Source organism: Monopterus albus, unplaced genomic scaffold (genome assembly GCF_001952655.1).
Source record: "Monopterus albus unplaced genomic scaffold, M_albus_1.0 scaffold110.1, whole genome shotgun sequence".
NCBI lineage: Eukaryota > Metazoa > Chordata > Actinopteri > Synbranchiformes > Synbranchidae > Monopterus > Monopterus albus.
Genome location: NW_018127990.1, coordinates 156,974 through 181,952, shown reverse-complemented (window position 1 = coordinate 181,952; position 24,979 = coordinate 156,974). Strand labels below are relative to the sequence as shown.

General features: G+C 40.6%; 2 protein-coding genes across 9 annotated transcripts in view; one reads left to right on the top strand and one right to left on the bottom strand.

The window, feature by feature from the left end:
• The window catches only part of dennd6a (DENN/MADD domain containing 6A), a 16,693-nt gene extending 14,546 nt beyond the window's left edge, over nucleotides 1–2,147 (bottom strand). The window contains exon 1 of the mRNA XM_020611111.1: nucleotides 1,668–2,147. Coding sequence (XP_020466767.1) covers nucleotides 1,668–1,895 — 228 coding nt within the window. The 5' untranslated portion in view covers nucleotides 1,896–2,147. The remainder of the gene's footprint in view (nucleotides 1–1,667) is intronic.
• Nucleotides 2,148–4,098: 1,951 nt separating this feature from the next.
• The window catches only part of slmapa (sarcolemma associated protein a), a 61,440-nt gene continuing 40,559 nt past the window's right edge, over nucleotides 4,099–24,979 (top strand). For 3 of the 8 annotated variants that reach the window (XM_020611110.1, XM_020611108.1, XM_020611103.1), the window contains exons 1-3: nucleotides 4,100–5,915; nucleotides 22,483–22,630; nucleotides 23,929–24,001. In XM_020611110.1, coding sequence (XP_020466766.1) covers nucleotides 5,718–5,915; nucleotides 22,483–22,630; nucleotides 23,929–24,001 — 419 coding nt within the window. In that variant the 5' untranslated portion in view covers nucleotides 4,100–5,717. Of the gene's footprint in view, nucleotides 5,916–22,482; nucleotides 22,631–23,928; nucleotides 24,002–24,979 lie in introns of all 8 variants that reach the window. The other 5 variants (XM_020611104.1, XM_020611106.1, XM_020611107.1 and 2 more) reach the window with 3 other exon arrangements.

The following is a 24,979-nucleotide window of genomic DNA, read 5'->3' as shown; positions in this document are numbered from 1 at the left end:
AACCTTACTCCGCGAGAGACGCTGGACCCTCTACTACTCTGGAGTTGCCTGCGGTGAGAGGCGGCAGGCTGGTGTGGGTTTGCTCATAGCTCCCCAGCTTAGCCGCCATGTGTTGGAGTGTACCCCGGTGAACGAGAGGGTCGTTTCCCTGCGCTTTCAGGTCGGGGATAGGTCTCTCACCGCCGTTTGTGCCTACGGGCCGAATGGCAGTGTAGAGTACTCGGCTTTCTTGGAGTCCCTGGGAGGGGTGCTGGAAAATGCCCCGACTGGGGGACTCCGTTGTTCTACTGGGGGACTTTAACACTCACATGGGCAGCGACAGTTATACCTGGAGGGGCATGATTGGGAAGAACGGCCCCCCCGAGTGGTGTTTTGTTATTGACTTCTGTGCTAGTCACAGTTTGTCCATAACAAACACCATGTTCAAGCATAAGGGTGTCCATCAGTGCACATGGCACCAGGACACCCTAGGCCGGAAGTCGATGATCGACTTTCTGGTTGTTTCATCTGACCTCCGGCCGTATGTCTTGGACACTCGGGTGAAGAGAGGGGCGGAGCTGTCAACTGATCACCACCTCCCGAAACCCGGTGGTGACAGCCGGAAGTAACGGATGCTGAAGAAGGATTCCTTTCGAGCCTGGTTGGCTCAAGGGACTCCTGCGGCAGCTGACGGGTACCGGCAGACCAGACCAGACCGACCAGAATATTGAGTAGAATTAGTCAATGGGCAGAACTTAAATTGGCTACAGTTTTAATAATCATTTGTGACTTTTAAAAAAAAGTTTTTATCATCAAATATGCATTTCCTGGTTCTTATTCTGCTGATTGTAAATAATTTTGGCCTTTGAACCGTTTGTCTACTAAAAGATCACATTTGTAAATTTTCCCATGGGCTCTTAGAACTTGTGATGGACAGTTTTCACATTTAACAGATTTAAGGATTAATCAGTTAATCAATAAAATTAATTAATGATTAGTGATAATGAAAATTGTTGTTAGTTGCAACACTAATAAAGTTTTAAATCTGCAAATATTATATCCTTAAAATTACAAATTGCTCTAATATAAATAAAAACAAAAGTCTACAGTCAATTAGAGAAAGTGTCTCTGAGATTGCACTTGTCTGTGCAGACATGTACAGTGTATTCTGTTCAATATTCGTTAGCAGTTCATTGATTCATGTCTGTGTCCCAAACTCGGGAGGACAACGGCAGTTTCTTCTTTGGTGATTATTGTGGGATTCAGACCTTCCATATAACAGATGCCTTGCTCAACTCCCAAAGGCACGAAAAGGTTCAATGTGATATGATACAGTAGCCTATGTGATGCTGTGGCTGTTAGAACAGACTAACTATAGGACAGGAAAAACAATACACTTCAGCTTGGCTACGACAAACAAGATATGGTAAGTTTAAAAACTCGTTATTCTGCAAAGAAAAAGTAAAAAGTAATCTGGTGTTATATTAGCATTAGTATGTAAAAATGTCACCACTATTCACTGAAAAAAAGTCTAACAAATGAGCCAAACATAAGGCTCAATGTTAAGAGTGTGTGCTCCAATCCAGGAAATAGCCCGAGCCTTCAATAAATGCTAACTTAGGCATTTTTAGCCACAGTGTAGAGTTTTGTTTTGACCGAGCTATCTCCGCCGGATCCTTCTGCCTCACCTCCACCGCCTGCCCCAGCTCCAGGTCGAAGCCGACCACACAGATGCAGTGCAGCCAGGTGGAGAAGCGGTCCCAGGGCAGTAGGAGAGCCTCCTCCGTCTCCTCGTCGCCTCCGGGAACGGGGGGCAGCGTTATCTCCTCGGCCGGAGAGATGCTAGCATCTTGGTCGTCTAGATCCTCCGGCTCTTCGACCTGCTCCCCCAGCTCCTCCGGGCCTTGCAAAGCCATGGCGACGGCCCGACACGGATACTCAGGCACTCTGGAGAATGGTAGCGGTCTTCTAAATAGGTTTACTGGTGTTTTTAGTTACTGCCAACTTAATTTCCACAACAGAAAGGAAGCAGCGATACAGAAAATAGTCACTCAGCTAGCACTTAGCATAGGAGCATGAACGTACGTACGTCGTGGTGACGAATGTAAACGTCATCACGTCCTAAGGCCGTCCCTTAGGACAAGTTAGCCATGATAATTAGGAGCCACTAAATCAACTTTTATGGTCTAAAAGTTAAGCTTTATTAGGATATGTCGAATATTTATGCGAGCAAGTTTTTTCTTTTAAAATTAACATTTTGAGATAATAAGCCAAAAATTATAGTAATCAACATTTTGACTCCCTTAAACAGGATTATCAGATATTTAGTCTTAAAATTGAGCTAGTAAATCAAAAATGTGTAGACAAAATGTTTAGATACTAAATAAAAAATGTTGGCTTTTTTGATTAAAATAATTACATATTCATAATTTTATAGCGAGTCGTCATTTTTAAATTAGGAGAACCATTACCTGGTATATTCTTTGTAAATGTCATCATTTTGCCATCTTAAGTTAAAATTTTATCTCAGAATGACAAACTGATGGACATTGCATGGAACTCCAGCTACTGAAGAAGACTGAAATGCAGTTCACAGAACTGAAATAAACCTAAATAAACCTTTATTTATTTTTTAATTTAGTCCATCTATGTTAGATTAGAACTATAAACAATCTGAATCTTAAAACTCCCTTTTTGAAAAAATGTATAAGACAAACTTTCAGGTAACTTTTCATCGCTTCTTTCCACGGTTTAATAATTACTGTTTTTATATATGTAAAAATTATAACCACATATTTGTGAATTTTGAAGCAGATTTCTTTTCCATGCAAGGGAAACTGACTGAGCTGCAGTGATACTGTATGTCTGGGTGTTTCATCCTCCCCCTATGCTACCGTCTCATTCAGCATTGATTTGGTCTCTGTTGTCAGTTCACCAGAACACAGCAGGGATGTTTCTGGAGCCTGAAGCAGAATTTGATCTCCTCCCACGTTGCTCCACCTTGACCTGCTGTCCCAGTCCATAAGCCAACTCTCCTGGACAAAATCTTATGGTAGAACTGTAAAATACTGTCATTCAGTGTTGCTGTATAAATATACTGATAGGTTACATCTGAGGTATTAAGTATGTGATTTATTGAAAAGAATTATAGCACAACAACAGGCACTTTAGTTTAAAGATAGAGTACATTCCCTAAGTTTGTTGAAACACTTACATAGCCAAAGGGAGCCCCAACTCCTCAATATCCTTCTTCTTCTTCAGCTGTTTTTTAATAGCGGTTGGCAAACAGCTTTAGGTGCATTACCGCCACCTTCCAGACTGGTCCTCAATGTCTTTTCCTTAAATGTTTTCTATTTCTTGTTGTTTTTGATTATTTTCATTATCAAGAGTACTGACAATTATTATTTTGAATAAATTATCAATTGTTTAGTCTATAATGTCAGAAAACAGTAGGAAAACGCCATCATTAATCCCGGAAGCCCAACTAATATCACTGTCACTGACTGGTTTTGAGACACAGCTCATTGGCTGTAGTTTAGATTTATCCTAACTACATCAATCCAGTTGTTATTCTATTCTACTTTATTCTATTTTAGTTCCTAAATGTTATGGCACCCAATACTAGGTGCGAGAGAAACGGTATTTCGATTTTCTGTATGTCCTGCACATATGGTGAGTTGACAATAAAATCCTTGAACCTTGAACCTAATATTCTGATTGCAGTTTTCTGACCAACACTCAAAAACCCAAAGATGTTGATGTTTACAGTCATAGAAACTATTTATAAGCAAGTATTCACATTTAAAAGGCAGGTATCAGGTAACATGCTGGACCTACTCTATTTTTTTAAATAACTTAAATTATGAATCAGTTATCAAAATGTTTCCTACTCATTTTAACCAATGAATCAACTCAACAAAACACTTTTGCCTAGAGGTCATTCAGGTGGGAAATCCGTCATAGCTCTATAATATTTAAGTTATTACCAATTTTAGATTTGTTTCTTTTTTTTCTTGGCAGAAATGGGCTATCATAAAATCCATTTAAAACCCCAAATTAACTGTATACGTTTTCCTCCAAAATTAAGATGACGTTTATTTAGAGACTACTGATTAAATGAGCGGAATGATGTGACTCGGGCAGTGAACGCACCACGCCTGTCTGCTTTTTAGTTACAGTATGGCGGCTGGGACTTGCAGAGGAGCACAACTTCTAGATTCTTTCCAGAAAACTGTAGGAAGCCGACGGCTATAACTCAAATCCGCCACGGAAAACACCCCCTGGACTGGGCGGACGACGACGGCACAACCTCTGGCATGTAGCGAGGCTTTTCCTTGAAGATAATAGGGGTGATGTGATGCGTGAGGACCCAGAGTAAAAAAACTCCCTAGATTTTTCCGCGTCTGTTTCTGTTCTTACTGTCAGTTATCCGGCTAGCTGCTAGGTAGCGCACCTAACCGCTAGCTCACCACCTTTAAGCTAACACTCGCTTGTAGGGCTCCGTAGTAGTCAAAAGACGGGCTAGCATGCTGTTTTTATTTGCCCCAGAAGACAGGGATGGCATTTCGACTCTATTCGGTAAGCGAACTTGTTGAGAAGGGCGGGGAGAAAACATTTGAGGACCTGGATGATAAGTTTGTCAATACTCATTAGCCTAGCCTAGCTTACTGGTACAGCGCCAGAAAACGTCGGCCGAGAGTTAGCGCTTTGCCTGTCTGCTAGCGACCTAGCATTTAGTTGTAGAAGAAGACCTGCTAATCCCCACTTCATTCCGACTGAGTGCTTTGAAGCCACTGCACTAACCAGCTCAGACGACGAGTAGGGACTGAACTACTTTAGTTGGCAAACCTTAAATGACCGTTAATGGTTTATAACTCAGGGGTTTTCTGGTGTTCAGTCTTGCTCTGTGTCGTTAGCGATCTTGTAGGTGTTCTCTGTCAGGTCTGTAACCTTAGGTAGCTATCTTAGGCTCCCTGTATCAGGGCAAAAAGGTCACTCAAATTATGAGAGGCTGTAAATAACGAAGAGACTACAGATGACACATTAATAAACGCCAGACGTGTGTAAACCAGTTAGGGTGTTGCACATTGGGGTGTGTGCGCCTGTTGTTAGCTTGCTACAAGACAGGACTTGCCAGCTAGAAAGTCCGCATTAATATGGTTGCTGCTCCCCAAAAACATTAGATATATAGTTTCCCCAGCTGATAAAACGTTAGATCAGTAGTCGCCTTTATTTGTGTGAACTCTTACCCTCTTGGGGGACTAAAGATCAAGTCTGTGTTGACTGACTGCTTCAGTGCTGGAATAGTTTGATGGACGTGGAAGGCTGTTTGCCAGGTTATCAGCTGTCTCAGTCATGTAAATCTTGACACATGGCACCTTGGTCAGTACACAGTGCCTCCTGTCAGGTATGTGTCGTTATGTAGCTTTGGTGGACAGTTAGTGAATGGAATGTCTTGTCTATTTTATACTTGTTGGTATATTTTTTATTTTCATGTATTTCAAACACAGGAGAGTCGCGTTGAAACAAAGTGGGAAAGTGGTGCAGCCCGGACAGGGTAGAGTGGACAATGATTATTAGTTAGTGCCTAGAAGTTTAAAGGACTAAAAGTTCTGCCTACATATAGGCCACAGATATTGTAGACTGTTCATTGGCGATTGCAACGGACATCTGCCGCTCTGGATCAAGAAAACCTGCCCCTTGTATCTGTTTGGAGTAACACTCTTAAGCCAAAATCAATGCCTTCAGCGCTAGCCATCTTCGCCTGCCGACCCAACTCACACCCATTCCAGGAAAGGCATGTGTACCTGGATGAGCCAGTCAAGATAGGCAGGTCGGTGGCTCGGTGCCGCCCAGCCCAGAACAATGCCACCTTCGACTGCAAGGTGCTGTCCAGGAATCATGCCTTGGTTTGGTTCGACCACAAGACTGGCAAGGTAAGAATGCTGGCATTTGTTTACTGTACTTCCCTCAAATATCTTTCTTTTTACCATGATTTCAAATGAATGTGGTGGTCTGCTTATACTTTCTGATAAATTTGTTTTGTCTTTTGATTAAATGTCATAATTAATTACTTGAGGCCCGTTATCCAACATTCTCCAGCAGTCAGGCTTCTGCAGTAGTCCCACAAACCGTAACTTTGCAAAAACCCACTGACAATTATTCTCAGTTGCATTTAAATCACCAGTGCTTTCACAAATGCACACATATTCTATTACACCTTGGAGCAAGACCTTATCCCAGGTATAAGATAAGAAACGATAAGATAAGATAATCCTTGATTGTTATTGTAACACATACAATGACATTTTTGAGTGACCCCCAGATGGTACAGCAATAGAAAAGAACATAACATATGAAATAAGACTATATAAAAATGAACTTGGATAAGAGCTGAACAGATTTTATTTTCGAAAGTTGCCTTCACATTATGCATGTTTAGAGAGAAAAGTCAAACTTTGGAGCGTCGCCTCCTCTGCACATGTCCAACATTGTACTTGGAAGGTAATACATAATCCCATTTGAGCACATGATGAGTTGTTCCCAAAACCAAAGGGACTATGGGTAGAAAGAAGCAGATGTTGTCCCTCAAGTTAAAAGAGCTCCAGACAATCAATTCTGCATGAAGACATTCTACTAAACCTTTAACAAACTCCCTGTGAGTCATAAGACATCTGAGGGCAAACTGTAGCTGTAATTGTGCAATTTGATCCTGAATGAATAAAATGACACAAATACTTGGCCGATCCTAATCATACTAAAGTTAAACTGGGACTTTCCATACCTGGAGCCCTTCACAACCTGTTTAAACCTGGGATTTTTCCCCCACAGATTTTAAAGACAGAGATCCAAAGCAAACAGTGTTGTAAAGGTTAGGTTTTTTTTTACCTTCAGTTTGATACTGGACTTGTGCCTACCTGATTTCAGCCACAGCAGCTTATTTTGTTATGCACCTTAATTCATAACAAGGTGCATCTGAACAGTTTCATTTCACGGTTTATTTGAAAACAAAGTTTTCCTTATTGGGAGCACTACAGGTTAAAGCTGAAGCTAACCATGTTGTGAGCTAAACTAAAAAGCTGAAACAACAAATTAAAGCATAACAAATGCTGGAACCAGCCAATGTTCAGCATTATGCCATATGCTTTATTTTTCAACTAATCATGTGAACCTTAGTGTCCCCTTTTTATACATTTTGTCTTGTGTAGTAATTTCTGTCATTAGGAAAAGTGTGAGTGTTGAAGATAGCTGGTTCCTTTTATATGTGTGAACAAAGAGAACAGTAAAGATTTTAGCAGAAACCAGTGGCATAGGTAATTTTCCAGACAGGTGTTAAACTTAACTCGGACTTAACAAAATCAGTTCATACAGTATCCACTAAATAAATTCCATGGTCCAGTTCAGGACTAGACTTAATCCTTGTTTGGGAAGCCAGTCTGTTATGTTACTTAAATCCTCAAGTCTGAGACAATACACAGATCAGATGTGTGTGTTGTAGCGTCTGCTGTTGTGTGGCTTCTGTGTGTCTGTAGTTTCTTTGTGGAACAGGTTGGACAGGCCGGGACAGCCACAGGATTACCCAGCTTTGTGGCATGCAAAGACTTTGAAATACTGTGTGTGTGTGGGGGGGGGTGCGTGCTGCATAAGCTATTTATAACAACACTAGTAGCGTCATCCTTTCCTCTCTTAAGGGATAAATGGACACACAGATGGATTGACCACACACTATGCACAAACCAACACATCCAGGTTTTTTGGCACTGACATTCTCTAATATATCCCAGAGTTACTTTATCTCCAGAATTTTTTATGGCTCTAAAACCACCGTGGAGGCTTGGATGGCACCCTTCCACATTAAGACAAGTTTTGGAGCATATGTCTACAACAGTCACATATTGAGGCTTTAAATTATAAGTAATACTCAATAACTATTCTGTCCATCCATTATCCATACTGCTTATACCTGAATAGGGCTGCATGGGGCCAGTCCCAGCTGAAATTGGGCAAGAGGTGAGGTACACCCTGGACAGGTCACTAGTCTTTAATAATAATTGTGAAATATAACAATTAGACATTTTTTGTACTACAAATGACTTCTGTCATTTCTTTCTGCTAACATACTTTATACACGATACTTTTGGGGCTACTCTTACATTTGTTTGCTTATATTCAAAATGAACTCTTAACCAGTGTAATATAATTTTCTTTTTACTGTTTTTGGTCTTATAGTGGTGTTTTGCCTTTTAAGGCCAATATTCAGCTTGATTCAGTTCATTTTCAGGGTGTGACTGTATCACATATGTAAATATGGTTAGAGTTTTTTTCAGTGCAGGGTGGATGCACAAATACAAAATTTACAGCATTAAAATCATGTATATACAGTGACTGTTCAAAGGGAGTAGTTTGGTATTCACTTTTTCTCTTTCTGGCCAACACACAGGAATTAAGTACGCAGACCTGGCTTGCATAACCTTATACCTCATAACTGTAGGTTCCTCTTGCTGTAAGAACATTGTCAAATGAGTGTGCACTTTTAGTTTGTTCAAAACCAGCCGATAGTTTAACTTTGCTCTGGTATTGCATTGAAACAGAATTTGATGCAGGTTTATTGGCTTTCATCTGATATGAGGATTGGAATGCCATCCTGCAACTGAAAGTAGAGGTAAAATGGCTTTGAAAAGTGTTGGAAAATACTTGACATTTTGTCACTTTGTCTTTTGAATGGCTTTTGTGCTCAGCATTTTTCACCTCCATCTTGTAAATGTGCAGTGGAGAGAAACAGGTGAGACTGGTTGCATCTTGTGATTGATGAACCAATCAGTCGGCTCAGTGATCCAGCAGATTGCTTTATTATTAATGTTAGTGTGAAATGTGATTATACAATAAAGTCGGTTATTTTCTGTATTAACAGTGTTTTCAATACTTCTCATTCAGAGACTAAAACCGAGCAGTGAATTGCCTCTACTCACAGTTAACGTCTGTCAGTCTCCAACCTTGATTAGTTTGTGTCTGTGCCATAGATGTTTGTTGTTGTTTAAAAAGGATTAAAACCACATCAGTGAAACACACTTCTTCACTGGGTGATGTTTCTTCATTACAAAACAACAGACCTACGTATTTGTTAAAATTGTTGCCTCGAAAGCTCCAACCAACCACAAGTTTTTACAGCATCTGAAGTGAACGAGTCAACTGCGCATGCATGAGATCTCGGTGAAAGCTCAAGGAGCTAGCGAAATGTAAACGTAGCAGAGAACTCATGCATGCACAGATGAATAAGATAATCCAGGTTGGAGACAGATAGATATCAACCTTGAGTAGAGGCAGTTAACTGTTGGATTTAGTCTCTGTATAGGGAGTGTTAAAATATTAATAACTTAAAGAAATAACTGACCTCAGCCTCTAAGGTTTGATATATTATGCAGTGTAGCTGCTGATGTCATGGCCTCCTACTGGTGCTGTTGCCTTGACACTGATTACTGTGAAAGAAGAATGAGCCAACTGACATGAGCACAACTAGTGGGATGAATATTTGAGGGGCTCTTAGACTAATGAAGTGTGTGGTGGTCTAAGCAGCAGCCATCATGGGAGTGTCAAATCAGACTCGGCTGATTCTGTCTTAACCTTAAAGGTCCTTGTGAACCACTGTTAGACAGCCTGTCGTCCATACAGAGGACCAGTTAGACATTTTCTCAGAAAAGAGGCCATGATCATTGCTGCTACAAAAACCATATAAGGCCAGCTGAAGTTTGTTTACATCCTATGAAAACAAAACAAAAACTGTATAACTGTGCTTAGGGGCCTAAAACATGGCAAACGTGGGAGGGTAGGTTTATGAAAATAGTCTGTAACAAATGCACCTATCTTTCTGTTTGAGTATTGTTTTTTAAACATTGCAGTGCTCAGGTGTTTCAGGAATTTACTGAGCGTTTTAAGAAAAAATAAAAGATTTTAGACTTTCAGGAGGAACTAATGGGTTTGGAATCGAGTGCCACATACAGGGACGTCGGAAAGCATTGAGAGACAAACTGACACATTGTTGAAATTGGTCTTTTTATGGATTTATTGAGAGTGTTAATACACAGAATGACACCAGACTTCTACATTCTAGAGCTTTGGCTTCTTTATTAAAGGAGAAAGGAATTTTAGGGAAAAAATGTTTATATTTCTCCAACTACAGTGTTGAATTAAGTCTCTTTTTCCCCATCTTTGTAGTTGCACTGAAATATTTCAAACAATATCCAGCCTTTATACACCATTTGAATTTGACAGGTAATGGTGGAAGTAAACGAGTGAATGTTGTCAATTTAGGCTGTGTTTCATATAGGTTTACCATTTCTAGGCCATTTTGTTGTGTGACATCTAACTGGTCCCATCCCATTTTGCTTATTTGATTGTTCCTTGATCCTCGCTTGACAGCCATTCCGGTCCACAATCTTGAGGGATGTCTCCAACCTTTACTCCTGCTCTGAGGAGTGAGGAGGCTGCTGGAGGAGCCACGAGCATCCTTTGCAAAGGTCTTTTTCTGACCTACCACCCCTTTATTGGAGTGTACATACTGCTGCATCCGTGCTGCTGCGTGTGACACAGTGCTGGATCTAAATTTGTCTTCTCTTGTTCTGCATATTTTCCTGCTGGCAGCCTACAAATGTGCTCCAGCGCGGCTCCTCACATCAGGATCTGCAGCACTTCTCTGCAGGCCTGTGTCATATTTATAAGAAGTAAATGGTCTTATACTTGTATAGTGCTTTTCTATGCAGTGAAGCACACTCAAAGTAAATTGAAAATATATTTGTGGATATGTCTGGAATTATGTGTGGTTACATACTGACTGTTGTTACATGTTTGAAAGAATAAATAAATCAAATCAAATCAAAGTGCTTTTACACTATTTTCCATTCACCCATTCGCACAAACAAACATTCACACACTTGCATGGCACAGTAACTTGGGGTTCAGTGTCTTTCCCAAGGACACTTGGACATGTGAAGTGGAGGACTAAGGATTCGAACCATCAACCCTCTGGTTAGGAGACAACCCGCTCTACCGCCCCCAGTAAATTGACTGATTTTAGCTGAACCCTGGACAGTTTTCATTTTTATTTCTTGGTTAGTGATGCTAGTGTGTGGTGCTGATATTTAGCATGCCAGCATGTTTTCTAAAGCTGTCAAGTTATATTCATATTTCAAACAATTGTTTTAACCCGAGGAAAGATTCACTATTCTATTTGTAATAACCTGTTCCAACTTGCCTTGGATGGCAGTTTGTCCGGCCATCCTTCGAGTACAAGTCTTCTCACAACAGCAGTTTTTTTTTCGGGAATCAGAATCATCATATGTCGTTTGTGCTGGGTGAACGATTGTTATTGTCAGTCTAGTTGTTAAGCTGTGAGGACACACTTGCTACAGTATATGAATCATTAGATCGCTATGGGCTTCAGGTGGGACTAGGTAAACTGAAATGGGAAGCAGATTCTGCCAGATTGTGCATGTCCCCTAACACTCGGTGTCAGTGAGCACAAATGTATGAAGTATAAATAATCTTCTTGCTTCTTGACTATGATGGCAGTTTGTGCAGCTATCAGACCTGCTTGTTTCTATGGTTTGGAATTGACCTGGTCCTAAAATCTCTGAATCTAGCTTACATGATAACACTGACAGTTAAAATAGACATAAGCTTGGAAAATATGCAGCCATCCCAAGCCACCACTACAAAGTATATATCTTCACTGATAACATCTCAGTACAACAGAGTGCTAACATCGCTGTAAGACCCAGGCCACACATACACCGAGTTAAATCAGGACAGGATTTTAATACACATTCATTCACCAGCCTCTGCTTCTGCACAGCAGGCTTGTTGGTCTGTGATGAAGACAACCAGAGAGCGAATCAGTCAGTCAGCCAGGCAGCTGGTGGCGAGTAGTGCTGACAGCAGAGCCTTTGTCTGCTATCAGTATTCTGTGGCACGGGGTAATGGCCTCAGTCTGGATACTAACACAGCACAGGAATGCTGTTGCACAGACAAGACACAGCTCTGTAGCTCTCTTTATGTGTGAGTGTGAAGGAATTGGACACTGTTGGCAGGAAAGGCACCCTGGCAGATTTAGCTTTGGCATTCTGCATGTGTGTGTCGGTGACAGAAATACTGCATCCACATACTGCAGTGGGACTTCACGATGGAGAATTAATTTATACTGAAGACATTGTGAGCTGCATGTAGGTTGAATGGATGCCATCAGAACCCCACCCCTCACTTTCAGACATCCACCAAGAGGGTGTCTGTTTTGGACCATTTTTATAACTTTTCAAAAATCACCAACACGGCATTGACACCTATGTCACACTGTGACTGTCCAGCTGCACAGAGGTGAGACAGGAGCCACCTCTCTTTTCATTTGTGCTAATCTATTTGTGGCCCGTTTCACGTGAGCAACCAGGTGTTGATGCCTACCTGGTGAGATTGAGTCATGACGGCTAGCTTTTCATTCCATGGGGGTGGCTGTGGCTCAGGAGGTATAGCGGGTCGTTTCCTAACCGAAGGATTAGCGGTTCGATACCCGGCTTGTCCAGTCAACATGTCGAGGTGTCCTTGAGCAAGACACTGAACCCCCAGTTGCTCCCAGTGATGTCACTGGTGTGTGAATGCGTGAGTGCTGGGGAGTGCGAATGGGTGAATGGCCGAATAATGTGAAAGCGCTTTGAGTGTGCTGTAAAAGCATAGAAAGGCGCTATACAAGTATAAGACCATTTACCAAGACCATTCCATCTCGAATGTGGCCATTCAGACCAATGATAAACGTGTCTTATTTCTAACGTGACGTGTTAGGAGCTACAGACAGGTGACAAATGAAAGGGAAAAAGCAGCAGGGTATCAGTCAGGTGCTGGGCCACCAGAACAGTTTCACTGCACCTTGACATTGACTCTCCAAGTCTCTGAATTCAACTGGAGGGATGAATACCATTCTTCTAAAAGATATTCCCTCATGTGGTGTTTTTAATGATGGTGGTGAAATTTGCAACAGCTGTGAAAGAATTATAAATGACAAATTTACATAAATCTTGTGTCCTCTGTGATTTGTAGTGAAGTCAACAGAAGAATGAAACCTTTCATCAGTGTGTTTCCCCTTTCTGTCTTCATTTCCACTTCTTTTCTCTCTTGTAGGTGTCATGACATTTACTATCTCGAACTCGATCCATAAACAAACAGGCAGGGCTCATAGCTTCATTCATACGTGATGTAAGCTTTTAAATGGTATGTCTTTTTTTTTTAAGAATGCCATGCTATTTATGTTTGTTACATCACTCTATACTACACCAAGTATTATGCAGAGCTCTATTTATACATATCTTGTTGGCTGCGAAGTCTGTGAAAATATCCTGCAAATCTTAGAAAAGATTAACATACCAACCACAGCTGAACATTATCCAGCCTGGTGGGATGTTGTCGTCAACAAGCCAGAAGAACCAACACGCTAGCTGTTCAAGTTAACCAGAATAAACTGAAGTCATGAGGTGAACCAATTTGTTCTACTGCCTTGTGAAGCAACTCAGCCTGAGTCTTCAGCTTTGTCAACACTTCCTCAGACAGGAAGGTGAATGCTGTCGACATGGCCGCCACCACCCACCAAAACGCATGATGCTCAGTCTTGACATGGCTAATTAAATAGTTATAATTAATTATAGCAAAGTTATTCTCCAGACCATGCAGCCTGTTTGAAAAGGCTGTTCATAAGAAAGAAGTTGCCCTGTGAGAAATTAAACTTCATAAAACATTTCAGACACATTTTCAACAAATTAAACTGAGGAGACATGAACATTTGCTTCATTTAATGACCCTGCAGTGTAATGAGTGATTTACTGATCCCGACTGTTGCTATTACACAGGTGGACATGCTGGGACATGAAGTATAATAATAATAATAATAATAACCAAAAATCAAATATTTTAATCTATTTTTAATTTAGTTTTTTTTTTAACAATGACATAAAACCTAGGCAGCAAATCCTCAACATTTGAGAAGCTGGAACCAGTGTTTGACATTTTTGCTTAATCATTTAAATCCTTAGTCAGCCATGACTTTAATATTAACCAACATTCCCCCCTCTAATTAGATGTTTGATAGTAGAATCAGTTCTTTTCTATTTACATGTTTGTCTTGTATGCTCAGAGGTTAAGCAGATAATAGATAGACTCTCTCACTATAAACACTAAAGTGACAGAGCTGAAAACAGGCAGCTGAAACCTGCAGACGAAACACACATGCATTAACGTTCACCTTTCAAGGCAGCGCACACATTGCTGCAGGAATATGCTCACATGCTGACTGATAAAACCCCTCTTCTGTTTGCTAGCAGCAGCAAACCGCCTATTTTGGAAATGGTGGCACACGTCCAAGCTTCAGTCTGCTGGCTCTCTTCATTGACACACCGGGATCACAAACACTCTCCTGATCTCTTTCCATCTACAGCCTCTCTCAGACATTCACTGTAATCTGTAAATCTTCTGCTAGTTCTAAATTTTGGCATCAGGTTTGAAATGCATTTCAAGTGAACTGACTAAATCATGCTGAAGGTGTGATTTATTGAGAGTGATTAATGGCATGTTGTGCTAAGCAGTCTCTGACTGGCATGTTGCACTAAACTATCTTTCACCATTATATTTCCCTGTGTACATTATGCTAAACTTCTTGTGCTGGACCGGCTCATGTGGAAATTATCAAATATTATGTGAGAACTGCAGCACTATTCAAAATGGTTCCACAAAAGCATCATGTGGTGTTTGAATTAGAGATGTCTTGAGTCAGTCTGGGCATATTTTAATGTATCAGTGAAAATATCCAGTTCTTTCTCTGCTTGTCTGCCTCCGCCTACTGTTGCTGCACTGCTCATTTTTACAACAGTCGAAACCCTACAGTGTGAACATTTTGCTCATTGATGCATTATAGGATCTGCATGTCGGCTCTTTTTAAGATAGTAGTTCCTCCATATTGGCATTAAACAGGCCATTTGTTATTGTGGCATTACCCACACTGAACAAAAAAAAAGGCCACAGATACCAGCATATTGCAGGTGTAATGTCCAGATAACCACACATATAACACACACCTTAGTATTACATTGACTTGAGTCACAGAGATAATCTCCTGAAAACCTGGGAAATTGATTCATTAAGTAGCATTTCACACAGTGGGCTGTAGCTTTATGTCAACATTTCAGATACATTTTGGTGTTAAATCACCATTTTAGTAAATCTAAAATTGCTTTTCCACAAAAGTTCCAGAAACCTTCCCAGGTGTAAAAGTTCTTATAGCTTGTTGTGACCTCAGTTTCTGCAGCAGGGCTGGAAATATTAAGTAGATTAGTCCACCGATGTATCAACAGCATGACAAATGCCTTTCCCATCACTGGCCCACAATATGGAGCCTGCACATAATTATTTACAATATTTCCTAAATCCTGCTAACTCGTAATATTTGACTCCTTTTGGCTTGTGGTTATTTATTTCTTGTTGTGTGACTGTTACCATGAAAACCTTTGTGCATGTATTGTGTCTTATATATGCAGTCAGAAAAAAAATCTAATAGGCAGATTAATTTAGACCATTTCAGATATACAGATTGGTTTTAATTTGAACTAGAATTACTGTTTTGCAGTTGAATGCCTCCACCAACCATTCTAATTCATAGGTATGGGATAGAAGTGAGGTCACTGACCCTGACCTATGACCACCAAAGTTTAAGCAGTTCATTTGCCCCCTCTCAGTTCTTTTCAACAAGTCTAGTTCCTTTCAGATTTGTGAAATTTGTTTTTGGCATCTCGGTCTCATCTGGTTATTGAAAAAACCTGAGCTCATTCTAAACTTTTTTTTGAAGTTTAGTACAAACCAATTTGTGTGTTCGGGTAATATAGGTGATATTTTTGGATTAAATAATACGCAGGGTTGTGTATATATTTAGAATCAGTGTTTTTGTAGGGCTGGCTGCTTTTGTCTTCTGATTTCCTGGTGGGCAGAATAAGAAATCTGTCCTGACTGGTCTGAGATTCTCAGATTTACAGTTTGACTGTGCTTTTAGCAGAAGTATCTTATCTTTCCTACCAAGAAGATGATCCTATCTTTATGTGGGCTGCACAGCTGTTCTGACCTGTTAGGATGGTGGCAAAAATGTAGATATTTTAGTTGATGCAGAAATACGCCTTGTAGAGGTTTTTTGTTTGTTTTTTTTAAATATATATTCTGCTCCTCAAAAATATAGTGTGTGGGGAAAAGTTCTCATTTTTGTCATTTGTTGCAATTTTTTTCTAAGACTTAAAACAATATGTAATTAGAAATTATTTTAGCTTGCTGTAATTATTTTACATGTTCATTCAGGTCATTAAAAGATCCCAATGAAAGCGATGAGTTATGTTTATAATTCCCTGCGTTTGTGTGATGAGCTGTGAGAAAACCCATTAATCTTGAATCTGAAATATCACAATAGCAACATATGTAAGCAGTCATAGATGTATTTTATATTTGGACCCATTGTTTTAGTGAGGCTGACCCACAGCAGCACTAAAACATGCTGTTATTTCCTTTAAAACACATAATGAAAACGGTGTGAAGGACATTTGTGCACATTGTCTAGCTCAGCCTGTATGTCTTATGAATATGTTGACAATATAGCGTAAGTATTCAGAACAAAAAGTCTGCATTCATTGATTTTTATTTTAGTCTGTGTAGTAAAATAGGGATTCTTCCTCAAAGGAAACCTACTCTTCCTGCATGTTGGAGAAGTAACACTGCAGTGTTGGAGAAATAATCTCATGTCCCAATGAAAGTAGTCAAACTTTTATTGTGACTCATACCAATGATCCTGATGGACTTGATAAATACAAGTCTTGGGTTTATCTGTCATCTGACTGCTTCTATCTGATTATTAACACATCTCTGTGTGTGTGTGTGTGTGTGTGTGTGTGTGTGCGTGCGCTGACCTACTAAACCGGTGTCATGTGTTAACCTGTAGACTAGGTATGTGACTGGTTAAGTGGCTATCATGCCTGTTGGCTGCCAGCTGATGGTTCGCCCCAGTTTTTTTAGAGGCTGTGGATAAATTTAAAATCCAAACACGTTTATGTGGCATTTGTTTAGCAGACAGTAATGAGAGAGAGAAAACAAGAGGAGGAGGACAGAGGCATAAAGAGATGCAGTATTTCCCTGAGAAATGTTCTATTAGTGGGTGGAAGTGGTGCAAGAATGCTGGTGGGGCTGACAATCAGTTTGGTTTGAAAAGTGGTGCATTTCTGTGATATTGTATTGGAAAAACAATCTCCCAGTTCCAGAATTATTTCCAAAATTATTTTCACTCTTTTAAAGCTTCCAACATTTCCATGACTTTAAAGTGTTTTTCAGAATGTGACCCAGTAGCTCACTGGACCACTAGGTCTTGAAAGTGACAGCAAACAGTCTCGTACTTCAGAGGCTCTAAGCCAGCACTTGAGCACTGTATGTAGCCTATCGCACAACCTGAATGAACGGCAGAATAGGGTTGTGTGATCAGACCTTAGTGGCCAATGAGTTAATGTGGAACAACTTGGCCTCCTTTGTCCTGGTTGGTCTTTACTGATGGTGTCTATGTCGGTAGAATTGTAGGGTCTGTAAGCTGTGCTGATGATGGTCTTTTTACTGAAATATTCACATTTCTCTGGTTAGGTGGGGTGGATTCATTTAGACTGACATTCTTCCTGCTGTAACCAGGTTTCAGTAAGACACAATAAATGAATGTGATGTTGGTTTATCATTCACTAACAGATTTAGATGAGAGAGGTCTAATATTTAATAGTCCACATTTTATTGTCCTGTTGTTTTGTTCCATAAGGGAAGTAGTCCTAATTTTAATTAGGTTCTTATGAATAACTTATTTTGAGTAGATTTTTGATTTGCATAATTTAGGTGGTCGGAGGGCAGATACAGTCTCTGTGGGGTACTGGGGGTTTTGGGTGGGTAGCAGCTGCAAAGAGACAGCAGAGAGGCGTGTAAGACTGCTTCCTGGTCTCAACTCTGAGTTGTCATAATTTAGGTTGTAAAATAATCTCGTCCAGATTTCTAGATATGAGAGCCGCACCACCCAAAGTGGGGTGGATGCCATCTCTGCTAATCAGGCCAGGTTTTCCAATTGTCTATGAAGCCCACATCGTTTTCTGGGCACCATCTAGACAGCCAGTGGTTGAATAACAAGCTAAACATGTCATCACTGGTCAGTTTTAGTGACCTCCGACTGGCAAAGTCGGGAGTCATTAGCGCCGACGTGAATACCAACCTTACTGTACTTAAGCTTATCCTTAGTCAGCAGCTTCAAATAGGATTCAATGTCGCCCGCTCTGGCCCCAGGAAAACATTTGACTATGGCCGCCGGTGTCTCTAGCTTCACGTTTCTGACTATGGAGTCTCCAATTACCAGAGTTGTTTTCTCAGCGGGTGTGTTGCTAAGTGGGCAAAATCGATTTGAAATATGAACAGCCAGGTGATGCACAGTGGGCATTTGTTTTGAGCTACGACTCTTGCAAACTGTCACCCAGCCACCTGGCTGAGATCCCGGCTGCTTGGGAAGCTCTGGGGGCGGCTAGCTTGGGCTAAGCTACGTCTAGCAGGCCCCGCACTGGCTATATGGGCATAGCTAGCTGGGCTGTTTTCCATGGTGTGGAGCCGCGCTGCAAATTAGCATCTGACATTTATTACAAGTACCATTATTGCTAAAGGAGGCAGAGGAATATCTGAACTTAATCTGAATTTAATGTAAGTGAGCTTAATCCGTAAACACTCTGGTAGCAAGCAGGAAGTGAATACGATTACTGCAGGAACAGGAAACAAGCATTAAGCAAAGCGCTATACCAGACCGAGTCCACTCGTTAGTCAGCTAATGCTAGCTTCGCACTGGAGGCTGCATTTTGAATAGTGTGTGGCAACTGAGTATCCATTGTTACGTCATCGCTAGGAAACAGGACATGATAGGAGGGGCCAGGAGTGATTAGAAGGGGCTTATGGTATCAGTTTGTGTTTTGGGTCTGACTAGACCATTTAGACTGAAAAGACTTTGGGCAGAGTAGCTTTAAAAGAATGAAGTGTCAGTGACAAATGATACACGCTACTTTCACTCGACAGATTAAATCAGCAGTTGTCTGCTCACAAGTCAGTGACATATTTTTTGTTTGTGTAAATGAGAGACACTAGGTGCAAGTGTGTGCAAGCCATATGTGAGAAATTTGACGCATAGTGTGTGTCCGTGTGTGTTGTTGCTGGGTGAAAAGTTCTATAGTTAGGTCCCTCCCTCGCTGCCTCCAGGTTACCATGGGGACAGGAGGTAACTCTGTGTGTGTGTGTGTGTGTGTGTGTGTGTGTGTGTGTGTGTGTGTGAGCGTACAGCGATCATAAGCTTTGGTGCTTTTTGTAGCAAACTGTAGTGGGAAAAACGGCAAAGTCAGCCAGTCAGCCTTGGTGTCTCGCTCCCCTCCTGTAGTCTTTCCTTCCTGTCTTCATTGTTAAGCCCGTCTCTGTCTCTCCGGTAGATCGACAGTGGTTTTCAGTCATGGTAGAGAGCTGAGAGCTGATGAATGAAACTCTTGGAATGACAGACAGGCCTCAGGCATCCAGATCAGATAGTTGACTCTGTGTGTTGTACATTTATGCCCTACTGTGTGTGTGAGCATTGGATCTGTATTTGAATGTTATCTTTTAATCCTTGTTTGTGATTTCTTTTTTTTTCTGATGTATGTGCATCTTCAGTTTCCTGTGTGACAACTGCATGTGTTTATGTGTACTTAATTTCCCTCTGTTTTTGAATGTATTACTAATATATTATTACTCTTGTGTGTGTGTGTTCTGAAAATATGAATGAAACAAAGTTGATTCTTGTGGTTTGTTTGTGTTGTGCTGTCATGGTTGTTGTTGTCCTCATTGTCTCATGCTGTGAGTGTCTAATGTGTCTAAGTGCCCTTCAGTGAAGTGAAATGTAGCTGTATTGTCTATTACTTTTTTTTTTATGTGGAGCTGCAATTTTGCCTCAGGACTGAATTATGAACAGCTTGTCACAACACAGCCACTGATGGGAGGAGAGTAGGTGTGAGTAAATAGTGAATGGAGGAAAAAAATACATAAAAAATCAGCTTCAACAAATCTAAATAACTGCTTTATCTTTTGTGTATCCTAGGATAGATTAATAGTACTGCAACATAAAAACATGGCATCCAGAAAACATTTTCTGCAGTGATTAAAGTTGTGATTTCGCAGAATGACAGGCTACCTTGGTAGTGAAATTATTAATATTTCAGAATCCTCCACAGAAAGTTTTTTTTTTTCCCCTTTTCAGTGGGAGCAAATCCAAAAGTTCATGGACGGGCACACTAATGAACACGGTGGAGGCACAATAATGAGGCAAACCAGGAAGATGGAATATTTTGACTTATGTACTGAGTGGTGTCAGACCTAAGGATCACCAATATGACTTAGCTGTATACTGTATATGTGGGTACTGTTTTAAGCTGTGCTTGTCTTGTGATTCCCAGGATGGCAATGTAGGTTGGCCTGTCTAAACTGAAGTAGCTCAACAACGTTTAGATGGAATGTCAAATTTTGTACATTCATGGTTCTTGGAGGCTGAAACCTACAGACTTTGGTAACCACCTATTCTAACATCAGGTCTATATTTAAGCAACACTTTGTTTTATGACTAACAACCCGCAAAAACTGAAATTCCCATCAGCCTCAGTTGTACTTGGTGCTTAGTGCTAACCCCCTAAACTAAGATGGTGAAACTGGGAAACATTATACCTGCTAAATACCATCAATGTAAGCATTTAGCTCAAGTACAGCCACACAGACTCTTGTTCTAGTTAATTGTGGAGCCATGTTGGTGCTTTTACTCCCACAACAAAACAGAGTGCGGGAAATGGTTTACCTGGGTGGATTCAGCTTCTTCAATTATGCAACAAGTGACTGCAGCTAACGCCTCTATACGGCTGACATCACTACACTCTTGAAAACTAAGTACAACGGCTGATATATTAATATCTCATCAAAAGAGATGATATTGTTATTGTGTGTATTTGATTGTGACATTCTGGTCGTGGCAGCTCTTGGCTGCTGTCCATGTAGGGCTGGGTTCTGTTTTGGATCCGGTTCTAAGTTGGTGAAATATTCTGAGAGAGACAGCTGACAAAGGCTCCTAAACACAAGTAATTATTTCCAAATAAGTGTACATTTGGCCTGTGGTGTAGGCCTGGCGGCCTGCCATTCCTATACTAATGTAGGGGATACACTGCAATTAAAATGACCTGCTGTGGTTGGGAAAAGCTAGGTTCATGAATATTACGCTTTTTGTTCCAAAAATTAACTTGTTTTGCTGCTGTAAGCACAAAATGAATAAATATACTATTTTAATTCTTAAGAAACAGATTCAATAAGGGATTCAAGAATTCGGATTTGATAAGTGGATCTGGAATTCAAGTTCAAAGTGTTTATTTTGTCATATGCACAGTTAGGAAACTTGTTTCCCTGTACAATGAAATTCTTACTTTGCCGTCCACATGAATGCCACAAAATACAAATGAAATATAAAGTAGATAAATAACACAAAATCTAAGGCACTTTAAGCAGGAACAGATGCAGCAATATAATAAAAAAATATGTAAGAATATAACAGCTTTGGATTTGATAACGTACCATTGAACTTTAGCCTTGTCCTATGGCCTAAACACTGATATGCTTTGGTTTGAAAATTGCTATAGAAACTTGTGAAATTTCGTTAGGAGCTGCAGCCGAATACGCTGTCATTCAGTGTTGTATTTTTTTCCTGTTCTTTTTGTCAGTTTTGTTAAAGGATAAGGACTTTCTAGGCTGTTGTTTTTTCTTAAAATCCCACAGAGACTAAAACTAACAATGAATTTTGTGTACTCACTGTAGTGTCTTTGAATCCAAACCCTGTTTTATCTAATTCCACTTTCCATAGGCCTCCTCAGTTGTTTGAAGACTAAAACACACCAGTGAGCCATACCACTGCACTGGGTGATGTTTCTTTTTCATGAAAAATGTGTTAGCCAGCCTGATACACTGAAAATTACTTTGTGCAGTCTATGAATTAAGGAAGAGTGAGCTGCACACGATCTCTGCTAGTTTTGTGTGCTCCCAGATAACAGTGCAAGTATCCTATGTATATCATGAGAGAGAAACATCATCCTGTGCAGTGGTGTGGCTCACTGGTGTGTGTTTAATGGAGGTCTACCTCACAGTTGACTAAGCTAAACCAGGGTTGGGATTCACAGACATTACAGAGAGTACATGAAATTCAGTGTTGGTTTTAGTCGCTGTGTGGCGTTTTGATGAAAATGACCAAAACATAGAACGTCACAATCCTTATCCTTTAGTGATTCTAGCTGGACTCTGCTTCAAAGTGTATAATAATTTCTGCCCTTTTTGTGACATTGTTGTATCGACTTCTTCATGTTGTTCTCACCTGATCTGTTTGTGTGTCAGTTCTACTTGCAGGACACTAAAAGCAGCAATGGGACGTTCATCAATAGCCAAAGGCTGAGTCGCGGCTCTGAAGAGAGTCCACCCTGTGAGGTCCTCTCCGGAGACATCATTCAGTTTGGTGTTGATGTCACTGAGAACACGCGCAAAGGTACATGCACGTATAATTGCACACGACAGTATATTAAAGTCCTAGTAGTGCACACAAACACTGTTTATAATGGACAAGTGTTACATTATGTTGACAGAGAAGAAGATTGGAAAGAAGATGGTTAGGGTGAGGTGAAACCTGAAATAGTCCTTCCTTGTAGTAAATACATCCACACATTACACCCTGACATAATTACACTTGACTAACCCTCAGTTGTACCTTAGGCTGACTTTTCACTTTGTAGTCATAGACTACATAGTGTACACATACACTGTACAGCAGATATTGAGGTTAAATTTTCACATCTACTGCTACCACTTTCATTCCAAAGCAGGCACTCGCCTTGCTTTGGAATATCCCTTTTTCACAACTACTCCAGTCTACAGGTCCAAACATGTTGCTGCTATATAAACCTTGCAAGGTTTTTATAGAAAAGCTAATAGAATCTTACACAGCAACATCCAAATGGTTATCTTTGATGTAAAGATAAGGTGATTTGTAGTAAATGGGCTAAAGTGGGCACCACCATCCAAATGCTTCTTTAAGGCTTAGTGCAGATTATATGCATCTTTGACATGAATTTCTGAGACCTGAGAACAAAACTCTGGAATAGAAATGTGCTCTTTGATTTTGCAAGTTGCCTAGTTTGAGCTATCCTCAGACAAATCTTAACTTGACCATGAGTTGTACCAGACACATTTTTCATTTTGTCTTGACCAAAAGCAAGATGTGCTTGTGGCACCCAGGAGAGCAGTCTAAGATGGCAGATGGTGAGTGGATGCAGTGCATGTGGTGAAGCAGGTCAGACTTTGGGGCCCAGCATCATGCTGGCTCAGGTTCAGTATCCCCTACTCTCAGAAACAAATGGAAACAGAGGCGAGCACGCGCCTGCTTGACTCCGCATCACCCACGCTGATGGAAAAAGGCCTTAAATCAGTACACCTCATATTAATCAGGTGTTTAGCATTTTCTTCCTTACATCACCACAACAGTCTGCTATAGAAATGTCTTGTAGTGTGACCAGCACAACATGTCTAAACATTTTAAAGCACAGTCTGCACTAGTTTGAACCTGCATCACTGTGTCAGTCCTAAAGGTGTGAGAGCAGCTGCAATTTCTGGACTCTTTTTCTTTGCTGGTGGATGATTGTGTTGTTCAGGACAAATCTCCCACAGTCTTTGTGTTTACTGATGATGAGGGACTTTGTTGCAGAACCTCATGTAAATTAAAGTCTGAAACTTAGTTGCATAGACATGAGTGAGTTTATTAACATATTGGTTGTCTGTCTGTTTTTCCAGTCACCCATGGCTGCATTGTATCAACAATCAAACTCTTTCTACCGGATGGGATGGAGGCACGCCGACGAAGCGAGTAAGCATTCTGACTGGTCGACACTTATCCATCAAACTTTCTTATATTGTCAGCATAAACTGTACTAAAACTTCCTTAGTGGTTAATGGCTAGAACAATAGGTTATGACCTAGTACTGCTTGTCATTGCAACAATATCACTGGACAGAATGAACCCGCCTGCTTTTAATAGTTCAGTGGTTACTGCAGACTGTACTGTGACCGTCTCGCTGCTTGTACAGACACACACACACAGGAAATTTCTGCTTCTGTAGTGATGTGATTGTTAGGGATAGACCTGCACATTCATATATTCATTCTGTGGCTAGGAATTCTTTTTTTCAATTTTGGTATTTAGATATTCAGAATGGCAGGACATTTCAGTGCTGATGCAGTCTGAGTCTGAAGATGAAGAGGAAAGAGAACGTGATGGTCCTCTAGCTGGTACTCACATCTCTAAAAAAAAAAAACGCCATAGCAAGTCTCTAAATATGAACCAACCGCATAGACTGACCAGATATTCTAAATCTAAATGGTGACTTTCTTGCCTGAAAAAATATCACTAAGGTAGCATTAAATATTCAGAGATCCTGGAACAATAAATCATAAGTGAAACATTGTTAAAATACAAAGGATACCTCATTCCAGCTGCAGTAAGGTAGATGGATACCAAGCTACAACGTAATGTATCTTATGTCAAATCAAATCAAATTTTATTTGTATAGCACCAAATCACAACAAAAGTCATCTCAGGATACTTTACTGTTATCAATATTATTACATAGGGAAAACCCAACAAATCCCCCTTGAGCAAGCACTTGGCGACAGTGGGGAGGAAAAACTCCCTTTAACGGAAGAAACCTCCGACAGACCCCGGCTCTTGGTGGGCGGCCTTCTGCCTCGACCGGTTGGGGTGAGTGGATAGAGGAGAGACAAAAGAAGAAAAGCAACAAGACACAACAATCAAACACTGATCAGGTCGATGTGGCCGGTGACTGCT